This window comes from Oncorhynchus nerka, linkage group LG5, assembly GCF_034236695.1.
Source record: "Oncorhynchus nerka isolate Pitt River linkage group LG5, Oner_Uvic_2.0, whole genome shotgun sequence".
NCBI lineage: Eukaryota > Metazoa > Chordata > Actinopteri > Salmoniformes > Salmonidae > Oncorhynchus > Oncorhynchus nerka.
Window position 1 is genome coordinate 34,798,959 of NC_088400.1, and position 20,226 is coordinate 34,819,184.

At 43.5% G+C, this 20,226-nt stretch overlaps 2 protein-coding genes across 4 annotated transcripts; one reads left to right on the forward strand and one right to left on the reverse strand.

The window, feature by feature from the left end:
- Positions 1-5,214: 5,214 nt before the first annotated feature.
- On the reverse strand, positions 5,215-12,624 carry LOC135571786 (uncharacterized). The gene is made up of 4 exons (XM_065018582.1): positions 12,407-12,624; positions 7,864-8,020; positions 6,639-6,904; positions 5,215-6,434 (listed from the first exon to the last, which is right to left on the reverse strand). The coding sequence occupies exons 3-4, from the start codon at positions 6,669-6,671 to the stop codon at positions 5,745-5,747; spliced, it is 723 nt and encodes a 240-aa protein (XP_064874654.1). The 5' UTR covers positions 6,672-6,904; positions 7,864-8,020; positions 12,407-12,624; the 3' UTR covers positions 5,215-5,744.
- LOC115129373 (ubiquitin-conjugating enzyme E2 D2-like) lies at positions 11,632-20,147 on the forward strand. Of its 3 annotated transcripts, XM_029659635.2 has the most exons (8): positions 11,633-11,954; positions 17,730-17,793; positions 17,964-17,995; positions 18,093-18,170; positions 18,299-18,404; positions 18,523-18,616; positions 18,764-18,813; positions 19,174-19,262. In XM_029659635.2, the coding sequence occupies exons 1-7, from the start codon at positions 11,931-11,933 to the stop codon at positions 18,810-18,812; spliced, it is 447 nt and encodes a 148-aa protein (XP_029515495.1). In that variant the 5' UTR covers positions 11,633-11,930; the 3' UTR covers position 18,813; positions 19,174-19,262. The 3 variants fall into 3 exon arrangements, with proteins under 3 accessions (XP_029515497.1, XP_029515495.1, XP_029515496.1); XM_029659636.2 differs by lacking the exon at positions 18,764-18,813 and having other exon boundaries at positions 11,634-11,954; positions 19,174-19,310; XM_029659637.2 differs by lacking the exons at positions 18,299-18,404; positions 18,523-18,616; positions 18,764-18,813 and having other exon boundaries at positions 11,632-11,954; positions 19,174-20,147.
- Positions 20,148-20,226: the final 79 nt, after the last annotated feature.

The window sequence follows — 20,226 nt, forward strand, 5'->3', positions numbered from 1 at the left end:
TAGGTACTATCGGATACATGTGGTAACTCCCTCTGCGGTTGGTTCAGAGGATCTGGGCATGGCCTCCCCTTCCAGGGACTGTGCCGGGACCCACCTTCCACATTGACGGCCCCTGCGTCTCGGTCCCACGCTGGGACTTTGCCGCTGGCTGGCCAGGTCCCTTTAGCACCGACTAAATCAGTTACGGTTATACCAATATATTCGAGTGAGCCAATCTAGTGAAACAAAACAATGGTTACGTATGTAACCACGGTTATGTGAGCTATATGGATCAATCCAATCCTCTATGGTGCTAGAGGCGCCTCAAAAATGATGTAGAGAACGTGCATCACAGCCATGGGGTCTATATATAGGGGCGGACCCCAGCCGTGACAAAGGTGTACATGGGAGTAAATCCTGACCCGCTCCGTTAGTTCTCCTGACCCGCTCCGTTAGTTCTCCTGACCTGCTCCGTTAGTTCTCCTGACCCGCTCCGTTCGTTCTCCTGACCCGCTCCGTTAGTTCTCCTGACCCGCTCCGTTAGTTCTCCTGACCCGCTCCGTTAGTTCTCCTGACCCGCTCCGTTCTCCTGACCCGCTCCGTTCTCCTGACCCGCTCCGTTAGTTCTCCTGACCCGCTCCGTTAGTTCTCCTGACCCGCTCCGTTAGTTCTCCTGACCCGCTCCGTTAGTTCTCCTGACCCGCTCCGTTCGTTCTCCTGACCCGCTCCGTTAGTTCTCCTGACCCGCTCCGTTAGTTCTCCTGACCCGCTCCGTTAGTTCTCCTGACCCGCTCCGTTAGTTCTCCTGACCCGCTCCGTTAGTTCTCCTGACCCGCTCCGTTCGTTCTCCTGACCCGCTCCGTTAGTTCTCCTGACCCGCTCCGTTAGTTCTCCTGACCCGCTCCGTTCGTTCTCCTGACCCGCTCCGTTAGTTATTTTAACATGCTACGTAAACAAATAATCAGTGCCGACAAATCATCAGTATGACCACACCTAGCCTAGAGGTGTATTCACTGGAAACCAAACTGAACATAACTGGGAGGAACCTATGTGAGTTTATTCAATAGAAACTCTCATTTTGGTTTGGGGTGCTATGGTGTGCACTAGTCTAATGAATACACACTAGGTCTTGACATCCGAAATGAAATAGCCTTGAAGTCTAGGCTACAACCCCTATATAAAACAGGCCTATATATGAATTCTGAAAATGACTTATTTGTCATGTTTGCATGCCACTGTGAAAGATAAATGTCACTTGTAGCGTAGGCATAACTTCAAATGAAATATATTTGACAAGGGAAAGTTTCATTCTCATGTGACCTACCTGTGTGAATACTTGATTGTCTCTCCTGATAATGCTGACTGCTTCAATTGTCTATTATACAGATACATATGGCTGAGTATGGTGCCATACTTTGTAGTCCTCTCTCTTTCTCAGTCTGACTCACTCAATCACTCACACAAACACACACACACCTCCTGTCTCTCTCTCATATCGTCTGTCTTTGAAGCCGGGTCAGTTGCTGATATTGTCGAAAAGGATGAGGTGTGTTATGGCAGAGTTCATGATGCCATGAAGACATTTTGGTTTCCAAACCGAACTCATCATCCCAACTGTCCTCTGGGGAAGCAGCTTGGGATTTAGGTCAGAAAGGTAAATACTACTGACTCAATAAAGTCCAGAAGTTGTTGGCGGCGCTAGGAAGTTCGCTGCCAGAAGTATTACAATGTAAACTTACGTTTAATCAGTCTCTCTGCATATTTCAAGACATACGGAGGCATAGTGAGATACTTGGTGGGTTGGACTCTTCTCTTCACTCATCTTGAAAAAACGTTTACTAAAAACCTGGAAGTCATTCAGTCTGCCATCATTAACACAATGGAAAAATCAAATGATTTAAATATTGAAAGTGCGTGGGTGACGGAGGAAAAACAAAAGAGGGCCGTTTCAGGCCATGTGGCGGAGAATGATGTGGGCGCTGGAGATGGGGGTGTGTTAGTGGGTCTGGATAGGTGTGATGTATTTGATGTTTGTTTGTATGATGTTGTTGTTTGTATGTGTATGTTTTGTATTGTTTATTATTTTTAAATGCAGGTGTTCCATTTTCCACTAGCTGTATAGCAGTGGGAGGAGCTATAGGAGGACGGGCTCATTATAATGGCTAGTATGGAATATATGGAGCTGAGTCAAACATGAGGTTTCCATGTTTTTGACATGGTTCTATTCATTCCATTCCAGATATTACACTGAGCCTGTCCTCCTATAGCTCCTCCCACCAGCCTCCACTGATGTACATGTCTTAAGATCTTTTAAGGAAGGGTTTTTGTCCTCCTCTCCAGCTGAAGTACCCACGCTAAGTATCCCCTATATCTTCTTGACTGTACCAGATGTGACAGAAAGGGGCAAGGGGATTTTTTCCATCATGTTAAATGATCCTCAAACTTTATCTTCAAGGTTTTCAGCAGTACACTCTAAAAAAATGATGGGCTGTTTTGGATGACCCAATTGCTAAGTCGCAGGCATTGGATTACTTAGTTGGGTTGTTTTCTACAAAGCGCATTGTTGGGTTGTTGATGCTGGGTTATATAGGTCATTTCAGTCCATCTAGGTCAGGTGCCTGCGCAGTTACTTCTACTTTAAATGGAGCACAGTTTGTTATCGTGTATTACATCATATCAAATAATGTCCTTTGACTCACCCACATACTGTAAGTATACCTAGAGGTACGTGTATCTACTTCAAAACATTATCTTTGTTTTGGCTAATGCCTACCTTTTATTTAACTAGGCAAGTCAGTTAAGAACAAATTCTTATTTTCAATGACGGCCTAGGAACAGTGGGTTAACTGCCTGTTCAGGGGCAGAACGACAAATTTGTACCTTGTCAGCTCGGGGGTTTGAACTTGCAACCTTCCGGTTACTAGTCCAACGCTCTAACCACTAGGCTACGCTGCTGCCCCGAGCCGCGACTAATTGCTTCAAACATGGCATGTGGTAAATGCATGAAATAAGGTATCTTCAACCTAGAAAGTAAATGTCTTTCCTCTTCTTGTATTCAGTTGTATTGCAGTTTTTCCCAATTGTTTACACACTAAAATTGGAACTTGGAATGCAATCACTGAAACCTGAAACTCATGTACCAAATCCCTAAACCAAATCTGCAATATTGCAAGCACAATTCCTGCTTTACACTCAGTTTTCAATTCTATATCACACTTTTTGCAAAACACTACACACAGTTCTCTATATTAGGCACAACATTCAAAATTAAAATCTCTTTAGTCCCTTTGGAAAGCAAAGCCAATCACAATGCAAGCGCTATACACATCAGCATTTGTGGGTTCGAGTACAGGCTCAAAATGGCCAGAATCAGAACTTTCTTCTGAAACTCGTCAGTCTATTCTTCTTCTGAGAAATGAAGGCTATTCCATGCGAGAAATTGCCAAGAAACTGAAGATCTCATACAACGCTGTGCACTACTCCCTTCACAGAACAGTGCAAACAGGCTCTAACCAGAATAGAAAGAGTGGGAGGCCCCAGTACACAACTGAGCAAAGTACTAGTTTGAGAAACAGACGCATCACAAGTCCCCAACTGATAGCTTCATTAAATAGTACCCGCAAAACACCAGTCTCAATGTCAACAGTGAAGAGGCGACTCCGGGATGGTGGCCTTCTAGGCAGAGTTCCTCAGTCCAGTGTCTGTTCTTTTGCCCATCTTAATCTGTTATTTTTATTGGCCAGTCTGAGATATGGCCAGCATCCCGGAGTCGCCTCTTCACTGTTGACGTTGAGACTGGTGTTTTGCGTGTGTTGTGCTTTCGGTTACTGTGTTCATTGTCATTGCTGTTGTGGCTGCATGCTGCTGTGTGAAGTGTTGCTGCAAGAAGGAGACCCCCAATTCAGACAGCTCTGTCCCTATATAAATGCATTATTACACATGTGTGCGCACACACGTAACATTCTACCAATCTTGCTCAACTCTTAGGGAAATACACACTGAGTGTATGACAGACTGACCAGGTGACTTCAAGAGAAAGCTATGATCCCTTATTGATGTCACCTGTTAAATCCACTTCAGTGTATATGAAATGGAGGAGACAGGTTAAAGAAGGGTTTTGAGCCTAGACCCAATTGAGACATGGATTGTGAATGTGTGCCATTCAGAAAGTGAATGGGAAAGACAAAATATGTAAGTGCCTTGAACGGGGTATGCTAGTAGGTGCCGGGCGCACCGGTTTAAGTGTGTCAAGAATTGCAACGCTGTTGGGTTTCTCACACTCAACAGTTTCCGGTGTGTGTCAAGAATGGTCCACCACCCAAAGGAAATCCAGCCGACTTCGGCACACAACTGTGGGAAGCATTGGAGTCAACATGGGCCAGCTGTTCTGAGGGCAAAATGGGGTGCAACTCAATATTAGGACGGTGTTCTTAATGTTTTGTACACTCAGTGCATATCCATTGTTTTTGTCGAAATTTCTCAATTTGTTGGGAATCATTGATGGACATCAATACATATCAGAATCATTTTGATATCTTAACCGCTGTGAAATACATTTTCCATAACAAAAAATATTGTATTTTCAGCAGTTTGAAGCTGGTGCACAAAAATGTAAGTAAAAGATGCAACAACCAAACTTAAGCACAGGAAGCATAGACATACTGCACATACCGCTTCTTGCTTCAATGAGAATAGCAGATCTATTTCTATGTGAATTTGGTCAGGTCACCCAAAACATTACATATTGATGTATAAAAACATGAGATACTAACTCTTGAGATTCCTCGTGTCTCCACTGAACTAGGTAAATACGCTTTTCATTTTAACGCTCCACACTTCCCTGGTGCCACTAGGTCAGTTTAAAACCCGGATGATGAGTTCACGGAGGTGTGCAATTGTTTTGACTGATTGTTTATGATGCCTGTGATGTTTGTGATGTTCTAAAGTAATGTATCTGTTATTCTATCTTGAATCTTGTAGATGTATATTTTATTTTATATCCCCTATTGAAAATGACTTCCTGGTCCCTGATTAAATAAAAGTGAATAATAATCTGGTGCCCGACTGTACAGTCCATGACCTACCCGACCGCCCATTGGATGATGCATGCAATGCCTGAGCAGGGGAACGTGTCCTATATTGTCACGATCGTCGTAGTGAGGAGACCAAAAACACGAAGTACACTAAACAAACAAACAAAATAACAAAACGAATGTGACCGCTATCAAAACTGAGTGGTGTGAATACATACTTTTAATGAATGACGAAAAAACACGAAGTACACTAAACAAACAAACAAAATAACAAAACGAATGTGACCGCTATCAAAACTGAGTGCTAACATGCAACATCACATAGACAATAACCCACGAACCACAATACAAAACAGGCTACCTAAATATGGTTCCCAATCAGAGACAACGACAAACACCTGCCACTGATTGAGAACCATATCAGGCCAAAACACATAGAAATAGACAAACTAGACATACAACATAGAATGCCCACTCATATCACACCCTGACCAAACAAAACATAGAAACAAACAACGCCAATCATGGTCAGAGTGTGACAGTACCCCCCCCCCCCCCTAAGGTGCCGACTCCGGCCGCAAAACCTAAACCTATAGGGGAGGGTCTGGGTGGGCATGTGGCCGCGGTGGTGGCTCTGGCGCGGGACGTGGACCCCACTCCACCATAGTCATTGCCCTCTTCAAGGGCCTCTTTAGAGAGATGACCCTCGCCTCCGACCTTGGGCCTAAGACCCTAATTAAAGGCCCCACTGGACTGAGGAGCGCCTCTGGACTGAGGGGCAGCTCCGGACTGAGGGGCAGCTCCAAACTGAGGGTCAGCTCCGGACTGAGGGGCAGCTCCGGACTGAGGGGCAGCTCCGGACTGAGGGGCAGGCTGGCTGGCTGACGCCTCTGGCAGCTCCTGGCTGGCTGACGGCTCTGGCAACTCCTGGCTGACTGACGGCTCTGGCAGGTCCTGGCTGACTGACGGCTCTGGCAGCACCTGGCGGCTCTGACGGCTCAGGAAAGACTGGTGGCTCTGGCGGCTCAGGACAGACTGGCGGCTCTGGCGGCTCAGGATAGACTGGCGGATCTGGCGGCTCAGGACAGACTGGCTGCTCTGGCGGCTCAGGACAGACTGGCGGCTCTGGCGGCTCAGGACAGACTGGCGGCTCTGGCGGCTGAGGACAGACGGGAGACTCTGGCGGCTCAGGACAGACGGGAGACACTGGCGGCTCAGGACAGACGGGCGGCTCTGGCGGCTCAGGACAGACGGGCGGCTCTGGCGGCTCAGGACAGACGGGAGACTCTGGCGGCTCAGGACAGACGGGAGACTCTGGCGGCTCAGGACAGACGGGAGACTCTGGCGGCTCAGGACAGATGGGAGACTCTGGCGGCGCTGGGCAGGAGGAAGGCTCTGGCGGCGCTGGACAGGCGGGAGCACCTGTAGGGATGAGACGGAGAGACAGCCTGTTGCGGGGGGCTGCCAACGGTGGGACAAGTATGGAGAGCTGACCCAGGTGACATCAAATCCCCAACACGCTCCGTCGGGCGGATGTCGTGCCTCAGGCACCAACACAGCACCTCCCTCATAACTCTCTCCTCCAAATCTCCCCATTAACTAATTCACTGTCTCTGCTTCGCTCACCTCCAATACTGCTCTGACCGGCTGTGGTTCCATCCTTGGCTCCTTACGCTAAGCAGGGGGAGTTGGCTCAGGACTGACTCCTGATTCTGCCACACTCCAAGACATTTTTGGGGCTGCCTCTCAGGCTTCCAGCCGCGCTGCCGTGCTGCCTCCTCATACCGGCGCCTCTCTGCTTTCGCTGCCTCCAGCTCTGCTTTGGTGCGGCGCAAACAAACAAAATAACAAAAAATAGACAAACTAGACATACAACATAGAATGCCCACACCCTGACCAAACAAAACATAGAAACAAACAACGCAAATCATGGTCAGAGTGTGACATATATCTTATCCAGTTGTGATCCTACATTAAACAGGAAGACGGATATACAGGGACCCAGTAAGGGCTCTCTGTATGTTATTCGAAAGGACTTCCCCCACATTAAAGGCCATTTTACGCAACCTTTTATTAAGCAACAGTATCAAACTGAATTCTGAAGATGACTTGTGTGACTATCTAATCTGATGCTCACAGTGAACATTTCTTTGTGCCCTAATTCAGTCCTCGCGTGACCTGGACCGACGCTACTCATGGTGCACTAGCGTCTAGATTCTATACTGAACAAAAATATAAACGCAACATGCAACAATTTCAAAGATTTTACAGAGTTACAGTTCATATAATTTTAAAGTGGTCTTTTATTGTACCCACAAGGCGCACCTGTGTAATGATTATGAGGTTTAATCAGCTTTTTGATATGCCACACCTGTCAAGTGGATGGAGACAACATTTTTCTCTTTTAAAGGTAATTGCCTGCAATTCTACACATTTTGCCATTACTTATGCAGTGTTCTTATGCAATCTGAATGACTCAAACATAACAAAATCAAGCCCCGTGTCATGAAATTTTCAGAATTTTGTATTCTCCCCTGACTGTCAACTTTTTATTTGGTGGTTGTTACTTGAACTTCTGACGATCTTATACATATAAAGCTCCATTATCTTTTCTAGTTTAACTTGTAAAAAAATATAGCATACCTAAAATGATTTTCATTATTATAATTTTTGTATCATATTTTTTGAAGTGGTGACCACGATTATGCAGTCGCGGCACTCTGCTGCTCAATTAATATAGGGGAAACTGACGGTAGGTAACATCTACCTGCATAGTAAATGTCTGTGTCAAATAAATGTAATACCCTGATTTAATTGACATTGAATACTGCTTCAAGTCACAGCTCCTCACCGTCAGTGAACACAATCTCCACCTCATCTCTCTCTTTCTCTCGCTCTTCTGTCTCTGTCATCTTGCTGTTTCCCTTCTGTGTGTCTCCCTTTAAATGTCCTGCTTTCTCTTCAGGCTTGGCTCAGCTCATCACGGCTGATGTGTGCTGGGGTGATACCTATGAGATGACACAGGATATTTACAGTGGTCTTTACCAAACCAAACTCTTCTTCACCCCAATTCACCACCCGGAACATAGGAGACTTGTGGTGAGCAGTTTTAAATTAACTATCGTATGTGAACTAGGCCCCCCATTCCCCAATGCTCTTGACTCCAGGCTACTATGTGGTGTGTGTGTGTGTGTGTGTGTGTGTGTGTGTGTGTGTGTGTGTGTGTGTGTGTGACTTTAGCCAAAGGTCCAAATTAAATTGTTGGAGCCTGATTAGTTTCCATTCAGCACTCATCACTGATATTTAGAGGATTTTCAGGATGTGTTTTTGTCCCTCTGATCTTCAGCTGAAGGACCCATGGTACACAACCACCAAGATCTTTAAGGTGCCAGATGTGACAGAGAAGGATGAGAGTATGTTTCCTCTCATGTTTAACAATGGCAAGACCAGGGACATCCTTAGAATATCTACCCTTCACTATATTGGCCCTCTTATCCAGATATAGTCTTACCCATCCTGCCTTTCAGAATGGGTGGAGGAATACAATAAACTTGAGGGCAAGGACCTCAAGATGAACTTCCCATTGGACCCCACCCCGTGTAGCATCACCTTCACACCTGGACTCCAAGGTTCCGATGGTGTACCTTGAGATCAGGGATCTGGCACGCTATGAATCAGGCATATTTGAGCTGACAGCCCAGTATGGCAACCTTGCCCTGGTGGTGAAGCTGGGGAGTGGTGGTGAGTGAGAGTCTTGCTCTGTATCAACTTAGATTGGCAATGGACATTATTTCTTTGTGACCAATACTTCAGACAAATACACATAGTCTTTGATGGGGTATCCGATGTGGGTTGTAAACTTGTAATAAGGATGTAAGCTTCTTGAAATGAACAAATTCTCTCTCTCCGTCTGTCTGTCTCTCACTCATTTCGTCTCACACCTATGCCTGTATGGGTTTATATGCTTACTCTCTGCTGTGGTGGCTGTATGTTGTTGTTATGTGAAGAAGTGTTGCTATAAGAAGCAGGCAGCCAAACCTGACAGCTCTGCTGCCACACCATGACAGGCCATGGATCAACAGGCACCCCCTTTGGTTTACTATCATGACGTACATGCGAATACAAAGCCTCATCTCTATGGTTGTCTGTGGCAAGTTCTGAAAGGATTTTAAATGTATCTGAAGGATTGTTTTAATATTATGCATGTCTGTACATGATTTACTAAACCCTAGTCAACCCAATCAAACTGCTGCTTTAAGTTACCTCAGTCAACCTGCTGCTTCAAGTTACCCCAGTCAACCTGCTGCTTCAAGTTACCTCAACCAAACCAGTCAACCTGCTGCTTCAAGTTACCCCAGTCAACCTGCTGCTTCATGATACCTCAACCAACCCAGTCAACCTGCTGCTTCAAGTTACCTGAACCAACCCAGTCAACCTGCTGCTTCATGTTACCTCAACCAACCCAGTCAACCTGCTGCTTCAAGTTACCTCAACCAACCCAGTCAACCTGCTGCTTCAAGTTACAGTACCTCAACCAACCCAGTCAACCTGCTGCTTCAAGTTACCTCAACCAACCCAGTCAACCTGCTGCTTCAAGTTACAGTACCTCAACCAACCCAGTCAACCTGCTGCTTCAAGTTACCTCAACCAACCCAGTCAACCTGCTGCTTCATGTTACCTCAACCAACCCAGTCAACTTGCTGCTTCAAGTTACCTCAACCAACCCTGTCAACCTGCTGCTTCAAGTTACCTCAACCAACCCAGTCAACCTGCTGCTTCATGTTACCTCAACCAACCCAGTCAACTTGCTGCTTCAAGTTACCTCAACCAACCCTGTCAACCTGCTGCTTCAAGTTACCTCAACCAACCCAGTCAACCTGCTGCTTCATGTTACCACGACCAACCCAGTCAACATGCTGCTTCATGTTACCTCAACCAACTCAGTCAACCTGCTGCTTCATGTTACCTCAACCAACCCAGTCAACCTGCTGCTTCATGTTACCTCAACCAACCCAGTCAACCTGCTGCTTCATGTTACCTCAACCAACCCAGTCAACCTGCTGCTTCATGTTACCTCAACCAACCCAGTCAACCTGCTGATTCATGTTACCTCAACCAACCCAGTCAACCTGCTGCTCCAAGTAACTCCAACCAACCCAGTCAACCTGCTGCTTCATGTTACCTCAACCAACCTAGTCAACCTGCTGCTTCATGTTACCTCAACCAACCCAGTCAACCTGCTGCTCCAAGTAACTCCAACCAACCCAGTCAACCTGCTGCTCCAAGTAACTCCAACCAACCCAGTTAACCTGCTGCTTCATGTTACCTCAACCAACCCAGTCAACCTACTACGCCCGTGTTTGTGAGTCCTCCTTTATGTGTATTTTCTGCTCTATTTAATGTTGCTTACTTCATTGTGCAAAGAGTGTTTGAGATCTTGGAAGATACAAATGTATGTTGCACACACACACACACACGCACACTAACTCTCGTCTTCTCTGTGTCCTGGTTTCTGCTTCAGGGAGACGGCTCCGTTCATCTCTCAGGGTTCAAAACCTCTTTCCTCTGACTTTGGGCCCCCAGTTTTAGCTGCCCACTTTCTTCTGGAATCCCCTATCAAGGACAGGATGAGTTAATACTCCCATTGGGTTAAAAAGTTAGCAAAGATCCTCAGTGGTCTAGTGGTCAAAGATCCTCAGTGGTCTAGTGGTCAAAGAGCCTCAGTGGACTAGGGCATTGCACTGCAGTGCTAGCTGTGCCACCAGAGACTCTGGGTTCGCGCCCAGGCTCTGTCGCAGTCGACCGGGAGGTCCGTGGGGCAACACATAATTGGCCAAGCGTCGTCCGGGTTGGGGAGGGTTTGGCTGGTAGGGATATCCTTGTCTCATCGCGCACCAGCGACTCCTGTGGCGGGCCAGGCGCAGTGCACGCTAACCAGGTCGCCAGGTGCACGGTGTTTCCTCCGAATACATTGGTGCGGCTGTCTTCCGGGTTGGATGCGCGCTTTGTTAAAGAAGCTGTGCGGCTTGGTTGGGTTGTGTTTCGGAGGACGCATGGCTTTCGACCTTCGTCTCTCCCGAGCCCATACGGGAGTTGTTGGATACCATGAAATTGGGGAGAAATAAGGGGTAAGATAAAAATAATTTTAAAAAGTTAGCAAAGTAATGCCCTCAACCCTTGTTTCCCCCTGTTGTTTGAGTATTCTCTATAGTAGACATGCCAGCTCTGATACCCAACAAGACGCATGCAGCAATCTTAATTTTAAACTCACTACATGGCATAGGATTGAACAGAAAAAGGCAGTCTGAATTGGGTTTATCATATCTGGTCACAGGGAAACATTTAGTGAAACCACTCTCCTTCAGATTTGATACATTTATCAACTTTCTCTTCACGTTCTCTTCTCTCAACTAATGCTGGTGGTCATATATATGTTTTAGCAATTTATTATATCATTTGTATGCACACAAATAACACCAGTGCATAATTTATTATTTGACTTCTGTATATATTTCTGTGATTTGTTTTGTTTGGGTTTAGTCCAATTGTGGCATGATTCGACTATTTGTATACAGTTTCAATGCAGAACTTTTATTATGAAGGTGAACCGCTGATTCAACTCATCGGTAATATCGCTCACTTCACAGTCGTGACCAGAAGAACGAGCCGAGCTAACGTATCGGAAACGTTATAATACCAGTGCAGTCAAAGCAGCCAACGGCTGTCGACCAAGGAAAAGCGAAAATACCAGTATATCTATTGATACCCGTTTATCAACTATAAAAGTAATATTGTGAGTTGATGTAAAGCTAGCCAGGGTAGATCGCCGTATACTACAGCTAATTGCTATATGCTAGTTAGCATCACGTAGCTAGCCTTTGCTCTATCTTCGACAACCGGTCCCTACGCACTAGCAGAATGGCCTTAAAACGAATTCACAAGGTAAATTGATTGTTGTTTGAGTCTTTGCCGTAAACACAGCTAAATAAGTTAGTGATGTTATAGGTCATGTGGTAGAATGTATATATATATTTTGTCGTTTTAGTTAGCTATGTAACGCGTCGTACAGTGAGCAGTTGCAAGTTCGCTATAACAAGCGTGCTTATTTGGTTGTTAGCCAGCTTGGCTTGCAGTAGCATGGCCTAGTAGCTTAGCTAGCTAAGTAGTTAAGCTAACGTTAGCTAGTTTAAAGTGAGTGAGCTAAATATTAGTTCAGAATCTAGCTAGCAGTAACGTTAGCTCAGAATCCGAATTATATTAATCGTCTCACATTAGCTTAGTCGGTGTCATTGTTAGCTAGTAACGTTATCCCCTAAACTTTCTGGTTGTTGTTAACTAATTAACAAGTCATGGTGTAACCTGATGAGATTGAGGAAATGGTTGTTATTACATACCACTACCACCAACTCGTGGCAGGTTTCGGTTTGGTGTATATTGCTGGAAATATAAACCTTGTCATTCAAGCTGGCCAAGTCTAGTGTCCTCCTCGTCTTGGTATTTTCTGGTATCTATTCCGAAACTCTAGCATAAAAATATACATAGCTGCTGTGGTAATTATTACTAAAGTAAAATAGTGTAATTGCTGTGTCCCCAAACAAAGTAATACATTCAACACTTCTCCTAATATTGGTTTAGAGCGATGTCATGATTGCACTGACACTTGACTGTGACGCCCGAAGTCAAGATAAAAATGCAAGAGAAGGTAGTCACTCATTAAGAAAACACCCTATTACAGTGCCTTGCAAAACTATTTAATCCATCTTGGCGTTTTTCCTATTTTGTTGCATTACACCCTGTAATTTAAATGGATTTCATGTAATGGACGTACAGAAAATAGTCCAAAATGGTGAAATGAAAATAAAAAACGGAAAAGTGGTGGGTGCATATGTATTTGCTATGAAGCCCCTAAATAAGATCTGGTGCAACCAATTACCTTTAGAAGTCACATAATTGGTTAAATAAAGTCCACTTATGTGCAATCTAAATGTCACATGATCTGTCACCTGATCTCAGTATATATACCTGTTCTGAAAGGCCCCAGAGTCTGCAACACCACTAAGCAAGGGGCACCACCAAGCAAACAGCACCATGAAGACCAAGGAGCTCTCCAAACAGGTCAGGGACAAAGTTGTGGAGAAGTACAGATCAGGGTTGAGTTATAAAAAAATATCCGTAACTTTGAACATCCCACGGCGCACCATTAAATCCATTATTAAAAAATGGATAGAATATGGAACCACAACAAACCTGCCAAGAGCGGGCCTCCCACCAAAACTCATGGACCAGGCAAGGAGGGCATTAATCAAAGAGGCCAAAGATAACCCTGAAGGATCTCCACAGCGGAGATTGGAGTGTCTGTCCATAAGACCGCTTTAAACTGTATCACCCCACAGGGCTGGGCTTTACGGAAAGTGTCAAGAAAAAAATAAGCAAACATGTATTGGTGTTCACCAAAAGGCATGTGGGAGACTCCCCAAACATACTCTGGTCAGATGAGACTAAAATTGAGGTTTTTGGCCATCAAGGAAAACGCTATGTCTGGCGCAAACCCAACACCTCATCACCCGAGAACAACATCCCTACAGTGAAGCATGGTGGTGGCAGCATCATGCTGTGGGGATGTTTTTCATCGGCAGGGACTGGGTAACTGGTCACAATTGAAGGAATGGTGGATGGCGCTAAATACAGGGAAATTCTTGAGGGAAACCTGTTTGTCTTCAAGAGATTTGAGACTGGGATGGAGGTTCACCGTCCAGCAGGACAATGACCTTAAGCATACTGCTAAAGCAACACTTGAGTGGTTTAAGGGGAAACATTTAAATGTCTTGGAATGGCCTAGTCAAATCCCAGACCTCAATCCAATTGAGAATCTGTGGTATGACTTAAAGATTGCTGTACACCAGCAGAACCCATCCAACCTGAAGGCGCTGGAGCAGTTTTGCCTTGAAGAATAGGCAAAAATCACAGCGGCTAGATGTGCTAAGCTTATAGAGACATACCCCAAGAGACTTGCAGCTGTAAATGCTGCAAAAGGTGCCTCTACAAAGTATTGACTTTGGGGGGGTGATGTTGTTATGCACACTCAAGTTGTCTGTTTTTTGTCTTATTTCTTGTTTGTTTCACAAGAAAAAAATATTTTGCATTTTCTAAGTGGTAGGCATGTTGTGTAAATCAAATGACCCCGAGATCAATTTTAATTCCAGGTTGTAAGGTAACAAAATAGGAAAAATACCAAGGGGGTGAATACTTTCGCAAGCCACTGTAGCTACTCTGCTTTTAATGTTACAGGGCCATGGCATTAATCTGAAAGAATGCATATTTGATTGTAATTGGCAAACATTAAAACTAAAACATCATGGATGAAGTCTCCAACATTACATTGCTGTATTAGCCTGTACCCTTGAAACATGAGCAAATTGGGCGTCAGTGTTGATTTTACATTATGCCTAGCTTACAAACATTCAGTTTGAATATGTGTAAACGAATGTAGGCCTATGCTTCCAGATAGCTTTATATTCACATTGAGTGGGACAGGCCCTGTGCCTAAAAATAAGTTGTTAGTAACCCTGGATGTTGCTTCAAAGCTCTTTGAGGCCTGCCTGAAAAATAAAGGGGAAACATTGGTTGTTAACTGTACAAATAAGGTATAGCCTAATAACCAACCTATTAGAATGGGAGGTTCCTGTTTTAAACTTACTGACACAATTGAACTGAATTGAACCCAACATAGTTTATTAAACCAGCAACAAAATGTAGGCCTAAACATGCAGGACGATGCATGTAAACTCTGGTTTACAATAGGGCTGGGTGATATGGGCAAAATATTATATCACGGTATTTAAAAAAAGAAGAAAGAAAAAAGACAGTATTTCGTTTTTTAATGGTAAAAGTTATACATTTGCTTAATGAGTAGTGCATGACCCTAGGGTGGCTACATAACAAAATAAATGTGATCTCAATAGGTCTTTCTCCATTCTGATTGTTTTATACTGTTCAATTAAACTTCAACACCAAAAAGTCATAATTTTCATCCATTTCTGCATTTGAGATCATTTCTACACTGCACGATATGGGCACGTAATCTGGGCCTTATTTTTAACAAAATGTTTCAATTTGACTTGTGATTTAGAGAAAAACACTTGGGTTAACTGTTGGAATTATCTTTTTGTCTGTAAAAAGAATTATGCTATGAATTGTGGTGGTAGCAATTTCTGGCACAATTGTTGCTAGAATAACCATGTTGATGTAAATTTACAGTTATGCTATGTTGTGTGGTCCTCCCACTGCGACTTGAAAAGCATCCACAGGGTGGTGAAAGTGGACAGTGATGAGCATGAGGCTCCTTTCCAATAAATATCGAGGGTCTTAATTTTACCCCAAGCATGTGTAAACCTGGGATGTAAAACGGCTCTTTGCTGTTTTTGTTGTCTCTCTCTAGTCATGGTTTTGAAATCTCACAATATCAACTTTGCTGTGTGTTCAAGGTTTTTTATAGTCTATGGTTTGAGTCCTGTGCATACACAGTGATTTGAGCTATCTGATTGGCCAGCGGTAGGCCTATGGGTGCACTTGATTTGCTCGCTGGGCCTGCCGTGTAGGTGGAGATCTACCTTTTTAGACCCAAGAAATGGTTCAAATGGGAACACTTTTACCTTCCCGGTGCTATGGCTCCTGAATCAAGTGCATCTACCAGCAGCAGCGCGAAACAAATTGGAACTCGAGGCTTTATTGTTGTTGTTTTTTACAGAAATGTTTTATCGACTGGGAATGCTTTGGAGATCAACCAGTCGATCACAATCCAAGCTCATCGCTACGGTTTACTGAGAATGGTGCGGCAAACAAAACATCCAGTCAGCGGTAGTCCTGTGGGCGTAAACAGCTTTGATGAGAGGTCGAAAGAGAATGGCAAGAATCGTGCAAGCTAACAGGCGGGCCACAAACAGACATGCTAACCTCTAACCGTCACAATAACAGGAGGTTTGCGTTTTTGGGGGTATGATATTTGTGCGTCTTTCTCACGGCTCATTATTCACGATTCATTCAGGACTATCTCTAATCATGGTAGTGTTTTGGAAACATTTTATTCTTATTTACAATGACAGGGACTGCCTCTCATGACACAATACATTATTTACCATTCATTTATATTGGGCACAAAATAATCTGAAACACGGCAAATGCATCCCCCAAAAATTGCAGTCACAAGCTTGATGTAGTCATTGCGTGCTATGAATATGGGACCAAATGCTAAACTTTTGACTACTTTAACACACAATTGAATTTGTCCCAATACTTTTGGTCCCCTAAAATGGAGGCACTATGTACAAAAAGTGCTGTAATTTTTCTTAGTGGTTCACCCGATTTTATAGATGGAGAATTACCTCATGTTTACGACAAATAAATGCTGATTAGATTTGTATGCTAGTGACAAGATGATCGATGCTTAGCTGCCAATTAGTAAAAAAAGATCTTGCTCTTATCCATGTCATAACCTACCCTGTCCTGTATCGACTTTTGGAGCAAACTGTTGTCTTGAGAACGTGCGTGAACCAGATTGGCCAAGTTTGCCATTTATTGCCACAGTTTGTGACAATACTATCGGTGGTGTAAAATGCAATGGATACACAAACAAGTTATTTAGTTGTTTTTTTTCAGTACACAAAAACTTAAGCACAAAAGTGTTTTTATGTGCCCTGTCATCACACACTGCCTTTTAATCCGCAACAAAGTCAGTCTGATGGAAACAACTCTGGTGGGAAATGTGCATATAAAAAAAGAAGCTTATTATATAATTTTAGCATAAATCTGTTTCAGATTTTATGGAAACCTAGCTACTGTCAGCAATGCTGCTGTCATCTTTCCCTCCAGTGTAACACTGGTCAGGCCAATCCACATTCTGACTTGGGTGTTTGAGACATTGCCACAAGTTGTCAGGGATAGACCCAACTTTTCACAATGGATGAGGCCTATCACTACACTCTAGTTTAATTATTTTCCTGGACTCGCATACGCATCATTCAAGTCTATGCAGACCTATGTTTATTACTGAGATATACCAGGTCTGTATTTACATAATAGTACAATTTTGACCTTTTCTAACCCGTTAGTTGACCATGGGGGGAGGAAGCCTAGGCCCATGTCAACACAGGCTGTTAAAGGTTGAGTGACGGCTGTGTGTGTCTGTACTTTAGCTCAGCTTCGCACTGACACCAACTTTTCCTGACGGCAACACAGCCCACAGCTTCCTGCCTGCTCAAGGCGTGCACCTATTTTACTGATCTATTCGATGACTAACATTCTCACCCTCATGTCACTCGGACCCACATGCAATATAGACAGTATCACTATTGGCCCAAGAAGTTCTTACCTGATCTGTTGTCCTGAAGCACTTGCTCTGATGGGGCTCTGCAAGATACCATATGCTCAATCACTGCAATACAAGAAACTGTTTAGTCACTGCCCACTTTCATTATGGCCAAGACTAATCATTGAGCTACAGTCGTTATAAAATGGATTCCTCTTTTCATCAGTCTCTAATTAAACTTTAAAAGTACTTCCTGTGCAGTGCACATTGCAACGCCAGCAATGTAAATGCATAGCAAATGCTCTTCCAAGTACGGCTGTGAGGTCTGCAGTAGCAATGATGAGTTAACAGTGTTGGTACATGGAAGGGGAACAGTGGGCTGATGGTGTCCTGGTTTGGTTTCTCTGTTTCAGGAGCTGAACGACCTGGGCAGGGATCCTCCTGCACAGTGTTCCGCTGGCCCGGTTGGAGACGACAGTAAGGCCAAACTGAGCACTTGTATTAAACCTAACATTATAATAATTCTTAATTTATTACATTTGTTTAGCGCTTTTCATTATACAGAATAATCTCTAAAGTGCATAAATAAATGATCAACAGCAAGGCATCTGAAACATTCCTCAACTGTCTCCCTTTCTGTTTGGCAGTGTTTCATTGGCAAGCTACAATTATGGGGCCTGTGAGTATCATTATAAAGTGTTTCTCCATTTGATGAATTTGAAGTTGCTTTGGCTGCTCAGTGTGACTGTTGAGATGTAATTCTGTTTTCTTTTCAGAATGACAGCCCATACCAAGGTGGTGTTTTTTTCCTGACTATTCACTTCCCCACAGACTATCCCTTCAAACCACCTAAGGTAATTATTTCCGCTCTTGTTCCTCTGTTCTTTTACAATTGAAGTTGTCTTGATGCATGTGGAAGATTGAGGAATGAGGTTTCCGTGGATCAATGTGTTTGATTGCTCCTCCAACCTTTTCATTGCAGCTTGCGTTCACCACAAGAATTTATCACCCAAATATTAACAGTAACGGCAGCATCTGCCTGGATATTTTGAGATCTCAGTGGTCTCCAGCATTAACTATCTCTAAAGGTAGGGTGTCGTTTTTCCATTCTTTGTGCCCTTTGTGTTACTCATTTTTACCTCGACTTCATTTCGATTCACATGCCTAAGATCCACTCCTAATCCTTCTTTTTAATCTCCCTTTCAGTACTTTTGTCCATTTGTTCACTCTTATGTGACCCCAACCCTGACGACCCGTTAGTGCCAGAGATCGCCCGTATCTACAAAACAGATACGGAAAAGTTAGTATATTGTACTCTAATCATTTTGTGAAAAATATTATGCAACTTTTTGATCCAAAGGCTTTAAAAAGATCGGTGCAAAGTGAGTTATACCCTATAATATTAGATCTAGATACTTATAATATAGGACTTTTCCTTCTGCATCAGGTATAATAGACTAGCGAGAGAATGGACAGAAAAGTACGCTATGCTTTAGGGTAAGACTGCCCTGCATCGTCGAGGGAGAGGACATTGTTGTGGGTTCTGACATTTATACTGTTGACAGCACTTCAACTAACTCAATGAGGCTGACATATTTTGCCACTAAGTAAATTTGCCTTGGTGGATGGTGGCTTTGCTCTGACCTGTATTCCCACTGTCTGATTGTCTGTCTTGGACTGTTTGACAGTATTGAATGCCATTTTGGTGGGACTATGGGAGGATAGTATTCTGTGTGTGAACATCATGCATCTCAGGTTTATCTTGGGTAGTTGCTGTGTTGTAAGGCATGGCATTGTTCTTGAAGCTCCACCCCTAGTCTATTGTGGATTGATTTATGTTCTGTTACTTTTCCACAGGTACAACAGAATAGCCCGGGAATGGACTCAGAAGTACGCCATGTGATAATCGGTCATGGTCGTATCAACTTGCATTATAGCTGGGAAAAAACTATAAATTACTGTTTGTTTTTTTGCCCATTTGGCCGCAACCCCTTACCATCAGCAAATAACAGTAATTGATTCTTTGTTTTGCCCCCTAAATGTATTCACATCCTCTTAACACAGACAAATGTCTCCAATACCCATTTTTTTTCCCTTTACAAAATATGCCAATTGCTCTGAACTCTCAGTGAAGCATGTCTGTATAAAGCCAACCACAGCCACTTTGTGAAGAGCTCTTGATTGCTCTGAATTCACGCAGGAGGTGCCAACTAAAAATAAAGATTCTCAATGCCACCATTTCTGTATTGAGAGAATCAACATGGTTCAATCACACTTTTCCAATAGCATTAGAGAACTGATGTCTGTGAATATCATACACTTAATCTTAAAGTTAAGATTCACCTATTTTGAATGTTCTAATGATTCCCGGGTCATTCCATGTGTATCTGAGCTACCGTTCCATCAGGCAGAAATACAGCCGGTGCAAAACTTGTCATACCGGCCTGATTGAACGGCAATAGCTCAGATACACATGGAATGACGCAGGAATCGATAGATCAGAGATGCACAAAAACTTTAACATTCAAAATGGGTGAATCTTAACTGTTTTGAATGGAGAATTGCTGAAGTAAATAAGAAATATTTTATGCATGTTAATAAGATAAATAGTTGGTTTGTGCTGCTGAGAATGGATTGAGAGCAAATGTGTTCACTTTGATATTTTGTTACTTTTTGTTCTTAGAATGTGGAGCCATTAGTTAATCATCATCCATAACACTGTTCTCTTTTGCACTGAATACGTTATTCAAAGTTCTCAATGGCTGATCGATCAACTAATAGCTCTGCTATTTAATGGCTACTTTTTTTTCTCAATAAAGTTGAACAAATGACTCTTTTGTAGCAGGACTACTTTTAAATATATGGAGATGCATTGGGGCTGTTGATCGCATTACAAGTAGCAAACGATAT

Coding starts and splice junctions, on each gene's coding strand:
- LOC115129373 (XM_029659635.2), top strand. CDS start 11,931: ATGGCCTTAAAACGAATTCACAAG. Junction 18,171..18,298: donor ATCCCTTCAAACCACCTAAG/GTAATTATTTCC, acceptor TTTTCATTGCAG/CTTGCGTTCACCACAAGAAT. Junction 18,405..18,522: donor AGCATTAACTATCTCTAAAG/GTAGGGTGTCGT, acceptor TCTCCCTTTCAG/TACTTTTGTCCATTTGTTCA.
- LOC135571786 (XM_065018582.1), bottom strand. CDS start 6,671: ATGGAACCACAGCCGGTCAGAGCAGTATTGGAG. Junction 6,435..6,638: donor CGGTCAGAGCAGTATTGGAG/GTGAGCGAAGCA, acceptor TCATCCCTACAG/GTGCTCCCGCCTGTCCAGCG.